We start from the raw sequence: 18,473 nt of genomic DNA, 5'->3' as shown, positions 1-18,473 counted from the left end.
AAAGACAAATGTGTGGGTGGAAGAGGAGTTGAACAGTGCTCCTGTGAAAGATGAAAGAGAAACATTTCCTTCATTGCAAACCAAGTTTTTCCTGGCTGGTCAATGACAGGATGTGATTAAGGACGATGATCAACATTTCTGAAAAAGCTCTTTTTTTTTGTATTGGGATGAGGGGAGCAATATAACTTTAATGGCTGTCATAACAAATTATCATCTCTATTTCTCTTGGTATATGGTCTAGAAAACTTGTTGATTACTATATTTTAGATCTGATAGTAGCTGTTCCTGCTGCTTCCTTTCATTAGATCAAACACCGCTGTGTCATTAGAACACATACAAGTGACTGATGTAGATATTTCATCTCACTCGGAAGAAATAACAGAGAAAAACATTCAATGCCTAACTGTCACTGTACCACCTTCAACACTGTATATAGAACTATGTCTATATATATGTCTCCCTGCTTCATCCCATTATCTTTCTTACTTCATCATCACCTTTTAATTTTTCTGCTTGTTTTCTCTTTTTTCCCCCTCTTGCTCTCTGCCATTGTTGCTGCCTTCCCCTCATCTGTCTTTCTGCCACTCATTCCATCCATTCTTCCTGCCCTCCCTGCTCTGTGTCATCCTCTTCAAAGTAGGTCTCTTGGTGTCAGTAGCTGTCGGTGGCAGCGGTGATGAATCACTGATACTGCCAGCATAGTTAGCAGTGACCATGGCAGCTGACTGATGCATCTCTGTGGGGGAAACTATCAGCACATTATGCGGTATTGATTTGCCTCCATATAGTTGTATGTCAGAGTAGGAGGAGGTTATGTGATGGGGGATGAGGCATGCTCTTTTTCACTATCTTATGTTTTAGCATATAGGTTTTGTGATTAAAGTGTGAGAAAATCTTTTATAAATGATGATGACTTCGGGAGGTCTAGAGCAGGTCCACTGCCGGTTCAGATAGAGGGGGAGGAGGTGGAGGTGGTCAACAAGTACAAGTACCTCGGGCTGTGGGTGGACAATAAACTAGACTGGTCATGCAACACAGAGCACCTGTATAAAAAAGCCCAAAGCCGACTGTACTTCCTCAGGAGGCTGAGGTCTTTTAACATCTGCAGGAAGCTCCTGAGGATGTTTTACCAGTCGGTGGTTGCTGGAGTACTTTTCTATGCTGTGGTGTGCTGGGGGAGCAGCACAGCAAAGAAGGACTCATCCAGGCTGGAGAAACTGATCAGGAGGGCTAGCTCTGTGGTCGGCATGAAGCTGGACACTCTGGTGACAGTGGCAGAGAAAAGGACATTAAAGAAACTGATGGACATTATGGACAATGCCAGACATCCTCTGCACACGGCCATTAACAACCAGAAGAGTCTGTTCAGTGACAGGTTGCTTCTCCCAAAGACAAGAACTAACAGACTTAAAAACTCCTATATCCCACACGCCATCAGACTGTTTAACTCCTCCCTGGAGGGGAGAGGGAGGGGAGACAGGAGGACAAAGGAGGGGGGAACAACTAAGCTGTAGTGCCTCTTCACCTCACTGTGCAATACCTTTTGTGCAATACTTTTGTAAATAGTCAACAGTGCAATAGACTCAATACTTGAAATGTGCAATTCACTTGTATTTTTATTTTTATTCCTATTTATTCTATTTATCCCCTTCGTATATTTTATTTATATTGTCTCTGTATTATATATATATATATATATATATATATATATATATATATATATATATATATATATATATGTGTGTGTGTGTGTGTGTATTATATATATATATATATATATATATATAATATTCTGTAACTCTGTAACTTCTGTCGGTGCTGTGCTTTTTTGGAAATCGAATTTCCCAGAGGAACCCACCCGAGGGATTAATAAAGTTCTATCTAATCTAATCTAATCTAATCTAATGATGATGATGGCGATTTTGTGTAGATCAATTTTTCACACATTAATTTTCTTTTAAGCACCATTTATACCTGTGTCGCTGTTGTAGCTACACACTGTGTCTCTAGTGTGTAGTTACAATATCTAGCAAGATGCACATCAGATTACAGCAGATGCTTTCAGAATGTGTGTGTTTTTTTCTAACAACACAAATAACAATCCCATATAGATAGTCATTTAATTATTAGCAAGTACCCAATAGTCTCATTAGCCATCTTTTAAGTTATTTGGATAGTGGCTAGTGGCTAAGGCTAATGATGAAACGATAATGTTAATGTTGCTAGGCGGCAAATATTGTCACTACATTATCACTTTAACAGAATAACGCAAATATTTGTGTCTAAAATGTGTTATGATTCTCTTAAAATCCCAGATTTAAGCAGAGAAAATGCTAGCATTAACTAAACAGAAACAGTGGCAGACTGAAAAAACAATTCCATCTGATGGAATCAATGAAAATCAGATGGAGAAGCACAGAATGACCCCAGCCAGCATAAAAATATTATTGGCTTTTTTGGTTTTTAGCTTTTTTGCACTACATTAGAGAACCTAAAATTATGTTGTCATAAATATTACTTTTTGGACCGTTCTAATCTAATGTGGTATTGAAAGTAGTAATGAGTTTGAAATTCAAGTATCCTGAAAACAATAGTATAGATTAAAGTATGTCCAAAGTACCAAAACTTCAGCAACTAAGCCTTTATAGAACTTAAAAATGTGATAATAACCAGTTGTTATGAATGAACGTTTTTAAATTTCTGCTCTAATTTTGATCATTTCAGTATATGAATCTGTGAGGAGTGACATATTTTTGGAGTCAGTCCCAAGTGGCTGTGCAAGAAATTGCTGTTTGGGGCACATTTTCTTCATTTCTCAGCCCTGGAGGTGGCTGCTTTCATAAAACCCTCAACCAGAAAGCAAAAAACACGAGATTTAATCTGTGAGATTTACCACCAAATGTAAGTTACAGTATACAGAATGTGATCAGTTCCATTTAACAGCTGCACGACTATGCTCTTTATGACTTGCCTCACTTGAATGTAAAAAAAAATATCTGCACACATTAAAACAAGTGTTGGAAGAGATGCAATTGGATTCAGCTACCAATGAACTGTGGGTAAAAAACATCCTAATCCAAATTTTTAGGTATTGGTTTAGACAGTCTTAGGCTATCCATTTTGAGCCGGCTATGCTAATTTGCACTGGCTGATTTGTCCCTATTTATCCGAGCTTGCATTTCTTCAACTCCAGCTGAAAGATCAAACTTTCTGTTATATACCTAAAGGTAAATCTGAGGTATCCTAATGCTGTTCCTGAAAACATGCCATTAAACTAAAAATGATTTCACACCAGTTACGTATTCATGCTCCCCCAAGTCATCTCAGCCTTTCTTCTGGGCTGTTTTACGACTCCATAAATGTAGGTCTAGGGTGTTTTGTTCCTGTGTAAATCTGGCCTTTGAGGCCTTTGATTTCCTTGTTTTTCCTGGGTAGTGGGTGTTCTTCCATTCTGTTTGAGCTGAGGTTTATATTATGTTGTTTGTGTCTTTGGAATAAACTCAGCATGATACACAGCCCTCTGGCACAGATACACGCACACACAAACAAGACTTATCTCCTTACCTTGAGTAGACGGTGTGCAAGACGTGCATGCTTGCGTGCACAAACATCGTAATGCGACCACATAATGTGTGCCATTTGTGAGTTATGTGTTTGCGTGCAGCTTTCTTGTGCATTATAATTTCCTAATAAACAGCTCTTAAACTTTACAGTTTTATATCTCCCTCTTTTTTATTTTCTTTGCATTGTACCAAACTCTCGTGTTAAACGCTTCCCGTTCTTTAAAACTCTTTAAGGCGACTGCACACTAAGTGCTTCCACACAGGATTACTTTATTCAGTACTTGGAAAGAAAACATGTTTCAATAAGTAATCCTTACAAAGAGGTTTCTTGTCAAAATATTACTTATGTGTTCAATAAGGGCGTGCAGCGACTTCCTAATTCAAAATTCCTATTTTATTGTGATTAGCACCACAGCTCATGTGGTGGGAATTTTTTGGTGTTATGTTTGTTTTCATTTAAAAGAACGAGGTAAGACGTAAGCCAAGAAACTAAGGATTTATTTAAAAAAAAGAAAAAGATAACTGAAGGGTGCAAAACTAGGAAGGAGAAAAAGAAAACGAAAACCTAAAATAGTAAGAAAATAATGGAGGGAAAGACGGAAATTAGGCAACTAGGTACACAGCAAAAATACCGGGACTAATTATGATGGTTATGGCTGCTGATTTTGGCAATTTTCGATAGTGATGATAATTTTCATAATGATCTCCACATTTTCTGTCTGTGTGGCAGGTGTGAAAATGCACAGTCTGTCAAAGCAGAGTGAGAGCAGAGATAATAGTGCTGAGATAAATAACAAGCCGGGCTGTGGTGGGGGAAGATGCCACTGTAATCAGATTACTACATTTTTGCGTGATTCCTCTCCCCACTTGCAAACATCTGTCACATCAGACTTTTTCTTTTATGCCTTATTTTAAGGACACTCAGCAAGGTCCAAAAAAAAGTTTACAGAAATAACAAGGCTTTTCTTTTTCAGTGACATCTTATGCGGCTGTTCATTTTTAATAAGAGGATTTTTAAGGTAAAATGTTAAATTACCCTCCAAGAATTGAGGATGGCTGTTTCTGCTTAGGTGTAAGATTTGGTTCCCAGAGGAGGGTAGCAGCATATTGGCTTTATTAGAAGAGATAGGGAGTGAGTGAGAGAGGGCAAGATGGATAGAGGGAGGTGAGAACAGACAGGGCCTCTGGATGGAGCGCTAACGAAAAAGAAAGGAAGACATAGAGAGGAAGATATTGGACTTATTAGAGAAGAGAGTGAGTGGGAGAAGAGGGCAAGCACAGGGAGACAAATGGAAAGAGAAAGAGGAAGGGAGAGAGAGGATGGGGAGAGAGAGGATGGGAGGGATGATGTTATTTTGTCAGTGTTTCCCCGTGGGGACTCGATTGCTTGTTAAAAAGTCCTGACAGAGGAACCACAGCAATAATACACACGTACACAAACATACACGCGTGCACACGGGCAGTGTTCCTGTGTGTTAAACTTCCAGTAGGTCTCTGTTTCCCCTCTGTGTGTGTGTGTGTGTGTGTGTGTGTGTGTGTGTGTGTGTGTGTTATCTGCTAAACCGGACTGCATTCAAGCCAAAAATATTCCTCTGTGACGTCAAATACAGCCTCGCTCTCTGTCTGTGTGTGTAGCCGCTATTGCAGTTGAAGGCTACTGTTTCCCTACAATTATTATCCAACACAAACAAAGGATGTATGCCTCCCCCCACTCGTTCACACCACAGCACATCAACAGCCTTTAAAAGTGTACTTTCTTATTCAGAGTGCCTCTCAGAGATCTGCTTATTGTTTTAAAATACTGTGATCGTGTAAATCCCAAAGAAACGTTTGCATATTTGTTAGCCAGTTTCGGTAGAACAATGTGCCGTGTGTAGAAAGACATTTCTAAAGTTCAATGTTCAATTTGAGACTATAAGGAAACCCTGAAGAGTCTTACTTTGTAGAATCTCATATAGGTTTATGTGCAGCTTTGATTCTACTAAAGAACTTTTTTAAAATATCATCTGTAATGGCTGTACATTCAGCAGCCACTTTGTTAGTTACACATTGCTAGTAACAGGTTGAACCCCTTTTGCCTTCAGAATGTATTTAATTCTTTTTGGCACAGATTCAACAAAGTGGTGGAAATATTTCTCAGAGATTTTGGTTTACATTGACATGACATAACCAGATCCCAAGAGTGATCTGTTGGAGAGATCTGGTGACTGGAGAGGACATTTGAGAGGACTTCAAACTGTTCAAGAAATCATTTCCAAGTGAGCTGAGCTTTTTTGACATGGAGGATTACCCAGCTGAAACCAGCGATTACTAGTGGGTACAATTGTCCAATTTTTGTGAACTCATGTGCATTAAACCCTCAGTTTTCTGTTTCAAATGACAGGAGTTGCACCTGGTCTCTTTCAAGGTTCGACTTGTTGTGCATTCAGCGACATTTTTCTCCATGCCTTGGTTGCAATAAGTGGTTATTTGATTTACTGTTGCTTTCTTACAAACTTGAAGCAGTCTAGCCATTCTTCTCTGACATCAACAAAGCATTTTCACCCATTGACTTGCTGCTCAATGGATATTTTTCTTTTTCAGACCGTTCTCTGTAAACCCTAGAGATGGATGTGTGTAAAAATTCCAGCAGATCAAACCAGGCCATCTGGCATCAACAACCACACGAGGTTCACGGTCACTTAAATCACCTTTCATCCCCATTTAGATGCTCAATTTGAACTTTATTACTTTGTTTTATCAGTGTCTACATGCTTTGAGTTGCTGTCATTCTCTGATTAGATTTGAATTAACAAGCAGTTGAACAGGTGTAACTAACAAAGTGACTAGTGGGTGTAAGTTTAACCTTTGGCAATGCCTTAATATCAAAGAAAGAAAACAATTTAAAAACCATTAGCAGGTGGACAGACGGACCTTGATGATCTTGTTAGGGAAAAGCATCTGTAATTGGGTGAGATGTATTAAGCAGGTACTACAGTCTCCTAAATGGCTTAAATTCTATAACATTGGACTCCATATTACTTTTAAAGCATACAGTTAGACATTACTATAGCCCTGTGGCGTTATTGCTGTTGTTTACAGACAGGCTGGTAAAAGACTTACATTTACATTTATGCAATAATCAGATATACTCTGTTCTTAATAAAGTGATGGTATATACTGTTTGTGAATGTTCAAGCGGTCAGTGGTCAGCGCTGCCTGCTCAGTTTTTCCTCCTTTGTTTTTCGACAGCTATTTTTGTGCCTGTTTATATTTAGCAAGTGGCCACTGAGGAATTTTTGTCATATCAGTGTGTTTCTCCTCCCATGAACCCAGCAGATAGCTGGCTATCTATGGTGAATATGTGATATAAAGATAGGTATGACACCCCCTTTATGATAAATGCAGATTTTGGTGTGCTTGTTTTCTACGTTATCAGGCCTTTTGTCTAGGTGAGCCTCACAATCTCAACTCACAATACACACTTATCTCTGTGTGTGCATTTCTGAGCGTTATATGTATCTGTATGTGTGTATGTGTGTATGTCATAAGACTAGACAGTGCAAGATGCTATCAGCAGTAGAGGATATGAGGACTACTATTTATAACTCCCCTCTCAGTCTCAATAGACACACTGTCCTGCCCCGTGGGGTAGGTGCATGTTTGTTGTGTGCATCGCTGTTGTCGTGTTTGAGTGCATGCAACAGAGTGCGAAATTTAAGAGAGGATGGAGACCAGGAATGTGGCAGACAGGGGCGAAAGGGAACGAGCTGTGAGTGACAGCCTGTGCGTTAATTTGTGTGCACGCACGGGTGTTTTTGTGTGTGCGGACACCACAAGCTCAAGGTTTGAGTGGAAAGCAAAGACATGTCACACTTGACAAGGGTGAAATGAGAGGAAATGATTGGCTGTTTTCTGATGTCACGGATTGTGAGCTGTCCTAATTAGAAACAGTCATACACTGCTTATTCACTTCAACAGCCTTCTCTCCACTGCTCTGCCCATTCCCTCTGTAGTGTATTCTTCTCTCTGCCCTCTAGCTTTTCTTTCTGTTTGTGTCTGACTGATTTCATGTATGTGGGAGTTTTTCTGCCTGCAGTCTCCATTGGTGCTTTAAACATAAACTTTCTTTTTCTTCAAGATCTCTTTTATTAAAATACCAATTTTTAAGACTACCAAAGTCTGGTTCGCAATGTTCTCATTGCACTTGTTTCTGTTTATGCTCGTAAAATGATATGAAGCCCAGCCTAAACCCAGTCAGTTCCTATGTGCAGTTGGCTTCTGCTGGGATTGTAAAATATCATTTCCCTGAATCTGCTATTATGAGATTCAGGGAAATTAAAGAGACACGATTTGGCTTACATGAATGAATACAGGCACAAGCCTCACTTGACACCAGCAAGGAGTAATTATTTTAGGGAAAAGGGAGATTTTTGGGTACTTTCCTCTCCTGGGAAGCCTTAAAGCTTGAATTCCTTCAGATGGGCAGAAACAAGCAAAAAAAAAAGCACACTCTTAAAGTGCAGACACGCATGTATACACAACATATCAGTGGATCAGAGGTCTTGGGAGATTATTCATAACCAGTGTTAGCTTTTGCCAAATTAATTTTGCATAAATGTCGCCTTTGGCATCATTATACTTTTCCTGTCTAGAAAAAAAATGCATTTTGAAATTTGATGTTTTTCCAAGGAGTTAAATTGCTCCTTTATGGGTGAGAAAGTTCCTGGAAATCTATTATGCTGAAAAATGCATTGTCCTCAACAAAAGTTACTGTGGAACAAAAAGTATGAGAGCAGCATGATTACCATTAGCAGTGTATGGCACAGTAGCTCAAAAACACACTGCCGGCAAATATGTTGACAGATGGTTTCCACTAGTTGTATGTCTAAGCCAAAACAAGTCACAAAAGCAAAAACACTGTTCCTTATCTAATTTATCCATATTCACCAACACATAACTACCAGTACCAGGCCTTTATATGTTTACATCCTTTTGTATAATGCAGGAAAGCGTGGGAGCATCGGCTGCTGCCGTGATGAAGACAGGGAGTGACAAGTCTTATAGCATGATCTCCCTCCTGTCCCACCATGCTCAAGCATCGCTTCAGTTTCTACCCCATTAGAACATACAATAGAGCGCCGAGCTGCACAGAGAGTCTCTGAAGAACACTCAAATCTGAGTATAGTGAGCCAGCCCCACATACAGATACAATACCATTAAAAAGCACTCAAGCGTCTCGATATAGGGAGAAGAGTCTCACTCGTTTTCTCATTCTCCAACACTGACCCAAATAATGCAAACAGTGAATTCCCGCATTATTTGGAGGCTATCAAGACAGTAGAAAAGAAAACGATAGATTGTGCAGAGGCGATGAAATTACATGCAGTGCTCGATATGGTTACAAAAGCCATCCAGTGCTTTCTGCTGGTGTCTCTTTTTATTCTCACAATGCGTTTTCAATATATTGTACAAAACCTACCCTGTAGAGAAATGCAACTTTACCTGCAGGAAATTGGTGATACGCCAATACCCTGTAACCTAATAGAAGAGAGGCTTATAGGAATAGAAAGTACTTGATATGTTTAATTGATGCAGCTGACTAGTTCCATACATTTAGTTATTAAAATCTCACATAATCAATCCGTGTTCCTGATAGGGGGGAAAAAACGTGAGTACTAATTACATCTAAACCTGCTGCAGCTTATCAGTCATTGTAGTTAAAGTGTCTGACTACTTGACCCTTTTAAATATTATTAAATGAAGCCAAATGTAGTGTACTTATTCTTGGGAAAGTGTGATCAGAGCCTACAGGCGGATGCTATTTGTTAAAATAAATATTATAATGGTGAATATATGAATATGAATATGGCTGTGTAGTGTATATCTGAGCCAGAAAAGTGTACAGTAGTGTGTGAGTACTTTCCACAGCTGTGTATTTTCACTCATTGTAGCAAAACACAAAGTGAGTCGAGATCAGGTTGAACAAAGTGTAGATCTGACTGTGATGGATTTCTAGTAACAGCACAAAATGAAATTTGGACCTTTACATTACCCTTTCATACATGTCATGGCTGAAATACAGAATAAGATAAGTGGTGCGGTGCCACAGTAATCAGTATCCCAACCTGAGAATATAGAGAAATTTTATGGTAAGCTAGTGAGTAGCATAAGCATCTAAGTGAGTTTTACGGTGGCCCTGAGGGGTCAAACTCACTCCAAAACTAAGGGAAAAAAAACCCAAAACGTACAAAACGCAACAGAAGTATTTTTGGGGGACAACAACATGTTGGAAGAGTTGCCAAAGTGACAAGCTAACAGCAAGTGGCTAATAGCAAACATATGTTTACAGTGTTATATGAATTATGCAATTAAAACACACATTACCTGCATTTTTTTCTCCCTAACAACACAGATGAATCCTCTGCTTCTATTAAGCCTGTCTCAGTGCAGTACTTATATTAATAGTTTGGTTTTCTGTCACTTCCACATCTTGTCCGTCACAATATTGTCTCCCCCGAAAACACGTTTTTTCAGATTTTTTTTCTACTTCCTTTGTGTTTTAATTAACTTTTTTTTTCATGTGCTTTTGCAGCATTTTTCTTTTGCTGGTGTTTTCTTATGTTGCGGTTCAGTTTGACTTCTCAGGGCCACCATAAGTTTTCCATTCACAATGCATTTGGGAGTAATGAAATGGAATAACAGTACAGCGTCTGAAGAAGTTACTCAACAGCTTCTGCTTGAGTATGGTAGAACCCGATTGAGCCATCATCACTACCAAAGGCCACCATAAACCCAGTAATAATAACAATAATGGCAGTTTGTTTAGTTAAAATGATAATTACATGTTGTAATGATAGTCACCTCTTTGGGCACAGCAAATTGCCCATCCGTATATAGTTTTTTATGGGTGCAGGGTTTGGAATGATTTTTGACCTTTTTTAGGTCTCTCTAAAGGTCTCTTCAAAACTGATTAGACTTGACTGTTGCAGCATATGGGATTGAGGCTAATGTTCGGCCCTATTACAATATGCAGTGACTCAGAGCATTATGGTTGCTGTTTCACTTTCTTTTTTTTTTCAACTTTAGCCACACTGTGGATAAATTACGGTAGAAGCAGGCCGCGGGCAGTGTGTACTAGCAAAGTGTGCCTTTATGTGTCAGTTTGTGTAACCGTGTGCAGCGCATTTATTAATTTTGAGGTGTGAGCCCAGTGTTTTGTTCTGTTTCTTAGCCTTTATGGTTTTTAGGTTGTTTTTTTTCCCCAAGCTGTCAGGTTGCAGCTTTACAAACACACACACAGACAGAGGAGACCTCCACACAACCCTGCCTCAATCATAATAAGAGAACCAAGTGACACAGAACAAGTGGTGTCAAGATAAGGTATGTGTGAACTCTCTGACATTTCAAGGTAACAGAAAAGCACGAAGATCGTGCAATACTCAGCCAAAGACAAGGTAACACATTTGCTCGTCCACACTTTTTGCAATGCTACACTCTTTTTAATTCTTCGCTGCTTTCTCTAATTTCACATCATTTAATAGTCCACTATAATGAGTCATTTTAAATACAGCATAAATGAATAGAAGTAATTTGTCCATCTATAATTGTGCTTGTCTGCGCTGTCCAAGCTAATGTCTGAGTTTGGCTGAATTAAATGGCAAATGATTCTCAGTCAGGTTTAATGGAGTGAATATGAGCGACTTGGAGTGAATGCAACCCTTGTTCCTCAGAACCATGCCCACAGAGTTCTGCAGCCTGGTCTGTACTGCACCAATCCAATCTGGTCTTAATTGAATTGTTCTGAGGCCCTCATCCATATATTTCCTCTGCAAGAAACTTATTACTCTCAATCTCTGTATGCATGTTTGAGTGTGTATGTGTGTGGGTGAGCAACTGAGAGAGTCTGTCTACTCATATTGTGCCAAGATTTAAATGCCTTGTTGCTGATTGATGTTTCCGAGATGCATCACCTATTCCAAGTTCGAATAGGTGGTGGACTAATCTGAAAAGTGCAACCGCCCCCCCAAAATAACAAAACAAAAAACCCCAGTACAGATAGTCTAATGAATATTCAGCTAATCTTGTGTCTCTGTGTTTCTCTTTGTTCCTAGGATGTGAAGTCAACGTTCTTCCAGTTTGGTGCCTCCATCCAACAGGAGGCTCTGCTCATGCTGAACATCATGGAGGAGTATGACTGGCACATCTTTTCCATTGTCACATCAAAGTTCCCAGGCTACCAGGAATTCATCAACATCTTGAAAACTACTGTGGACAACAGGTTAGAACAATACTGTGGTGTGTTCTCAGTTCAATTCAATTTTATTTTATTTATACAGCGCCAAATCACATATTGTTAGATAGACCCTACAATTAATCAACAGAGAAAGCCCCAGCAATCATATGACCCCCTATGAGCAAGCGCTTTGGCGATAGTAGGAAAAACTCCCTTTTAACAGGAAGAAACCTCCAGCAAACCAGGCTCAGGTTGGGGCAGCCTACACCTATTGCAGTGTAACTAAGGGAGGATTCAGGGTCACGTGATCCAGCCCTATATTCTCTAGCAAAAATGATAGTTTTAAGCCTGATCTTAAAAGTAAAGAGCGTGTCAATCTCCTGAATCACAACTGGAAGCTGGTTCCACAGATGAGTGGCCTGTTCTTCGTGCTTGCATTGTTTTTCCCTATATGTTTTTAATCCTTTCACCATGAACTGGGGCTGTTAACTCCACTGCTGCTGCTGGGTATAGTACAGGAAATGCCTCCCACCCTCAGGGTTAGTTATCCCCCTACAACTGGCTGTGGGACCAGTCTGCCACTGCCACTCTGTATTTATGGTTATTGAAGGCTCACAGGATTAGTAGCCCACAGTGCACACATCCGACCTGGGTATTTTCTGGCTAGTCAGCTGCCTATTGGGCTACCTGGTTTATCATAACAGGACCATTTGCTTGTCTCAAAGATTAAAGAATGCAGGCAGTGCACTGAAACATCAAATGGCTCATTAAATCAGTTATGCTGTTTGTTTCTCTCACGCATACATAATGTTTTTCTAAAAACATTTGTTAAAACAAGGGATGCAGTTTCTGATTTTGATTGCATTTTAGATCAGTAACTTGATTAAATGTTTTCCGGGGGAGTTTCTGGAGGTGTTGAGTTGACCCAGAAGCCCCTCATTTGCAATAAAGTAGCCTAGACTTTAACTTTATGCTGTTTAGAAGCCAACCACTCAGTGTGCATTCCCTCAGAACACAACACACTGCAGTGCTACCAGAATGCAGGGCATTAAAAAAAAAAATACCTGACCGTTTTTTCAACCTGTTTCTCTCTAAAAGAGTGAGCAGGTGGGTTTCCACTGCTAATCATTTAAGTGTCCCCAATCCTCACACAGCATGTTACAGGATTATCAAAGCATTAACCAACCCTGCCAACTCAGTCTTTTAACTAGAAACACTTTCAATGTATTAAAATTAACAACATCAAAATTACATTACACCAGTAGAAGACTAGATGAATTGAAGTACATCCATTGTGCTCTTCAAAAATATCCAGCCTAAAAGAATTTCGTAAGCATCCTTTCAGTGAATGGGGATGATAAGTAGGTTTACTGCGCGTGCAGGTTGGCTGTTTGCCACACCTTTAGGTCATTCTGACTGATGGTGCTTGTTTCAGCGGAGAGAAAGAGGAAAGTACAGCACGCCATAATTTTGGGCAAAAATGGTCATATTAATGATACATGTTCAGCACTGTGGAGATGTAGGCAAGGACTGGTGCCTGTACCTGTGATATATTCAAGCTCACCTGAGGTCTTTCTCATCAGCAGTTACTCTTAATGTCAGACGCAGCAGGGATTCAACAGCTTCTCCTACTCTATGCTTTGTTGATGATAACTAAAGCAGTTTAATTACAGGCAGCAGGTGACAGACATGTTTAATACATTCATATGGAGAGAAAGGAAACTTAAAATCCCAGTGTCTGTATTTGTGCCTTTAAGAAGTGATCTTGACTTCAGTGCTACTTTTAGCTGCCCCCTTGTCACAAGGGGTCACCACAGCAAGCAGCTCTACACGTTTGATTTGGCAGAGTTTTATGCCAAATGCCCTTTTTTGACACCATCCCATGTCTACAGCTATATTACACAAAACCTGTCTGTTTGGTTGTCTCCAAATTCCTCCTACATGATCAGGAGTTAGGCAAGCTAACTTGGCATACAGGTACATTTCAGAGCTCAGAAGGTTTTTATCTTCAACAGAGATGATGATGTCATCGTGCTGCTTAGCAGCAACCTACCAACAGGTTAAATGAGGACACGTAACATATTACAAGAGCGTTGTATCATTTTAACTTCATGATAACAACATCTAATTTAGCAAATATTGACTGCTGAGATCACCAAATGTTTATACTATCAATATTACATTAAATCATTTGACACCTTAACTTATGACATCAGGTTTAATGTATTTAGGGTCTATATTAACAGTTTAATGTTGGATAAATGACTGGATAAGCATGCTTAAAGGCAAGGGGCTTTGAAGCCATTTGATTTAGTCCAGGCTATAAAATTCATTTTATGCACTTTTATCAGGTCCATTTTATTAAGATTAAACAATGAGACATATGAAGGTGTAATCAGAATGGAAATTCAGTTATTAGGTGATCTTTTACTACGTAGATCTATATTCAGTTTTAAAAACATGTATATACCATTTTTTCATTATATGTTTGATGGAAGTGAACAGATGAGTGGTGTATCACAGTTATTTTGACCATGGATAGTAGACGTGGTCCCTTAATCATACACACAGAAGATATAAACACATTTTAATTTAAACAAACCCCATGTTTATCTTTAAAACAACCTCTTTTGCCTCTTTTTACTTTTTTCAAAGTGTTAAACAGTTGAAACCAGGGCGTGTATTTTCTCATCTCAGCTGAGTGCAGGTGGGCAGGTGGTCTCTCTGTGTAATCTGCAGATTAAAGGAGTTTGCATTGAGTTTTTGGATGGGAATGTAAATGAGCTGGACCAATAGAGACCGGTGTGTTCTCCATCATCTCAAACACAGAATATGGTGTTATCTATTTCAATTAAGGAGACCGATGCATAATTAAAGAGCATCCTGAAGAAACCCCCCCAACATTAGATGTGACTATCAACTTCTATTTACTGTTTACTTATAATATAGCATTCAGCAGCATGTACTGTGTCTTTTTCCTTGGGCGTGTATGTGTGTACTTGTCTGCATGTGGATCATTTTCTCTCTAATAGCTTTGTCATCTGGGACAAGTAACCTGTCATCACTTTGAAAAGCAAGAAGAGGCCAGGAAGTCCCAAATCACTCTCATGTTACACCACCTGTCCGCTGAAGGGTCCTACACAATGGTTAACTGCCATCTTTGCCCTATCGTGTGTCACACTTTGTATTCCTCACTCTCTCTTGTGTATGTGTGTGTTTTTGTGCATGTGTGTGTGTGTGTGTGAATGCGAGCATCACTCCCTAATCCTCACTCTGCCTGTTCATAACTGCTGTCAACTTGTGATACCGCAGAAAATCGCCAGTTTATCGCACAATTATGTTCTTTAATTGCGATCATAAGTGCCGTTTCCCTCTGTTTCTGCGGGTCTTTAGCCGCATGTACTGGGACCTTCTGATTATTATTACTCGTGACATTATGAAAAAGAGCAGCCAGTCCCACTGGATGAGAGAGATGCTCTATAAATTCATAATCTTTTTTAATGAGCACTTGCTATTTCTCACTCTGACCACTTTAGCTAACTGGCTACTGAATTACAAGGAAAAAAAAAATCTTTGGAAATTTTACATGATTGCTTTCCTTTGCTGCAGTTTCGACATTATAAAGTAGCAGCCCCATGATTGCGCTGTGGGAAATCAATACGTATTACCCTTTTTTGTGTAAAAGGTGACAGAAGCTGCATTATGTTTTGATCACTTCGCTGTTATGTTATCACCAGTGTCACCAATTAGCCCAATGGCCACAGGCGTTGCTTTGGATATTTATTATCAGGGCGGTGTTTTTTCACCTTGTCCTTTAACTGTGTGTAGGCTGGAACCAGCTGAGAATCATTACTGGACCAGCTTCATTCAATTTATTGTGCTTAATGTGCTCTCCCTTTGACAATAAGCACTTTACATCTATTAGAATTCACGTCGCACTTAACAGTGATATTAATTATAATGGATAATTGTAACTGCCCTTGCCAGCACCTGAGCAAAGTTAATAGTCTATTAGTTAAATATTAACATTTCACTCCTCTTCTTGTTATCCTTGCTTTAGTTTTGTGGGTTGGGACCTGCAGAATATCATCACTCTGGATGCCGTGGAGGAAGACAGCCGTTCTCAGATCATGCTGAAGAAAGTCCAGTCTCCAGTGGTCCTGCTGTACTGCTCCAAAGATGAGGCGGTGTACATCCTGGATGAGGCTCGCTCTCTGGGCCTCACCGGATTCGGATACATCTGGATTGTGCCATCCCTCACCACCGGCAACCCAGAAATAACGCCAGACGCGTTCCCGTCGGGAATGATCTCGGTGTCGTACGATGACTGGGACTACCCGCTGGAGGCCCGTGTTCGCGACGGTATAGGCATAATAACGTCAGCGGCGGCAGCCATGTTGGACGAGTACGGCGACATCCCTGAAGCCAAGACGTCCTGTTACGGCCAGATGGAGAAGACAACCAAGCTGCCTCCCAGTGCACTTCATAAGTAAGCAAAGAGTTTATTTCTTTGTTGTTGTTCTTTTGTCTCTAATGATTATTAACAAATAAAGTACGTGTGAGTCTGAGGAGCACTAATAGAACAGAAAGAGGAGCATAATAATATTGGTGTTTTTTTGATTTGTGTAATTTAAAAGCATCTGAAAAGTCCCCGAGTTAGCATGCGCGATTTTTTATGGATGACTCTTTCCCTCCAACTTCTGTTTTCACCCTTATCCTCGCTAATTAGAGAGAAGCTTTCACCGAGTTGCTGCTGAAGATTGCCATTCGAGAAAAGATGCAATTATTGGATACGAGAGCAAGGGATGGAGAGATAGAGGAAGAAGCACGGAGGAAGTGTAGGAGTTAAAAACAGAGAGGAAAAACAGGTGAATGGAAGTCGAGAGGGGAGCTTGTGATGTAGGCAGTGAAAAAACAGGGGCAGGCAAGAAATCGAGACTGGGGGGAACAGCGGGAGGCCGCTACAAATGAGTGCTCTCCAAAATTGAAGAGCTCCTTGATGAGTCCTTCTGTTCTTTTCTCATTTATTCCACCATCTCTCATTCACTCTCTTCTACTCCCCCTTCTCATGAGCTCAACCCTGCAGCAGCCAGTGGGAGATGGTGCAGGTCTTGCCAGCTCTGTCTGGCTTTCCATCTGGCAGAGGAAGGAGGGACACACACAGTTGCGCAACCTGTGTTTACATCCCAATATTGTAAATTTTTTTTTAAGATAATGATGTGTGAAATTAAAATTTGCATGTCTAAAGGGTAAAACTTGATTCTACAACGTATTTCCAGGGAGGAAAAATCTCGCCTCTCTGTGTCTACTGTTACTTATCTTGCAACTAAAACGGTTAGTCTGGGGAGCGATTTAGAAACAATTTAGCTACACATGAAGCCATATGGATGTGTTTGATATTTAGCAGTGTGCAGAACATTTTGCCAAACACAGTAAATCAATATAATATTTCATCTGATGTAAGTGACCCAGCGTTTGAGTCGACACAGAAATCACGCCGCTGCTCTTTATCTTGGATGAATTCTTAAAACCCAACAAGAATAAGAATTTTTTGAAACAGCTGATTTAACCATCATGTCCTTATGTGCTGATGATGGCATTGGAGCAAAAGTTTGAATATTTGGCTTTGACAGAATCTCAGAGAAGGTTGCATGGCTTAGTGCAAAAACAGAATGAGAAAAAGAGCCCAGCAGCTGCTCAGCTGTAACACGGTGATGGGTTTTTTCCCTTCGTGTAACATCAGCTTTTAGAATTAAAGTTCCAATTTTCTTTCTCTGCTGGGATAATACTGGTTTAGTGCTTTGAGTTTGAAGTCTGAGATTTTTTTTATTCCCTTTGGTCAGTTCACTCTGCCATATGATGCATTTTAATTGGCTCTTTGTGGCTAGGTCACAGCAGAGCTTTCTTCTCTGCGCACCTACATCTCTACCAGCTTTTCATCATTATTGATGATGTTTCTGTCTGAATCTTCCCACACCTTCCAAATGCCACCTCGAATTTCATCTGGAGCCATAACAACCCCAAAGTCACAGAGGTAACAGGGTAGTTACTGGTGCTGACTGGCACCAATTAGCGAGCTTCCGCTCAAAACAGCGGTCATTTGCAGAAGGAGTCATTAAAGTAGGACGGATTGCATCTTAACTTACAACCTGATCTATGTCTCATTTTGTCTGGAAACACAGACGCATCAAACAGAATCACCAAACATCAAGAGCCAGCTGACGTTGTTCCCAGCGTGCTCTGCTGCCTAAGGTTGTTACCCAGGTGATCAGTGTCCACAGATGGCACTGTAGTGGGTGAGAGAACTCAGCCAATAGGGCTCTGAGGCCAGAACAAGAGAAAACACGATTGGTTAAAGGTAGGTCAGGGCAATGGCAAGTATGGGTTGTTGGACAATCATCAGCTGTCAGGGAAGACATGAAGACACGGTCAGCTCACAGACATGCAAGTACACAGATGCACGCACAGAGAGGTGAGCAGATGGGATGTAAGTGCAAATATACAGTATGTGGGACATATTGCAGTATTTTCCTTTAGGCACAGTATTTATCCCAGTCTTTCAGGAGGTGTGTTTTTGTAAGCAAGATGTCAATAATGGTATTATTATCTTATGAGCATCTGGCTAGTGTTCAACTTGAGATTTATTGTTTGTTTGCTTGAGCACCTCTCAGACTCCACTGTGGTTTGTCACAACA

At 40.1% G+C, this 18,473-nt stretch overlaps 1 protein-coding gene across 1 annotated transcript in view; it reads left to right on the top strand.

Annotated features, from left to right (window-relative positions):
- Positions 1-18,473, top strand: part of grin2aa (glutamate receptor, ionotropic, N-methyl D-aspartate 2A, a) — a 168,981-nt gene that overhangs the window by 99,842 nt on the left and 50,666 nt on the right. The window contains exons 2-3 of the mRNA XM_085403491.1: positions 11,657-11,823; positions 15,839-16,267. Coding sequence (XP_085259617.1) covers positions 11,657-11,823; positions 15,839-16,267 — 596 coding nt within the window. The remainder of the gene's footprint in view (positions 1-11,656; positions 11,824-15,838; positions 16,268-18,473) is intronic.

This window comes from Rhamphochromis longiceps, linkage group LG4 (genome assembly GCF_057381845.1).
Source record: "Rhamphochromis longiceps isolate RC_006_pf linkage group LG4, R_longiceps_female_GT1.1, whole genome shotgun sequence".
Classification (NCBI taxonomy): Eukaryota; Metazoa; Chordata; class Actinopteri; order Cichliformes; family Cichlidae; genus Rhamphochromis; species Rhamphochromis longiceps.
Note: the sequence above shows the minus strand (reverse complement) of the source record. Positions and strands in the feature narration are given on the sequence as shown.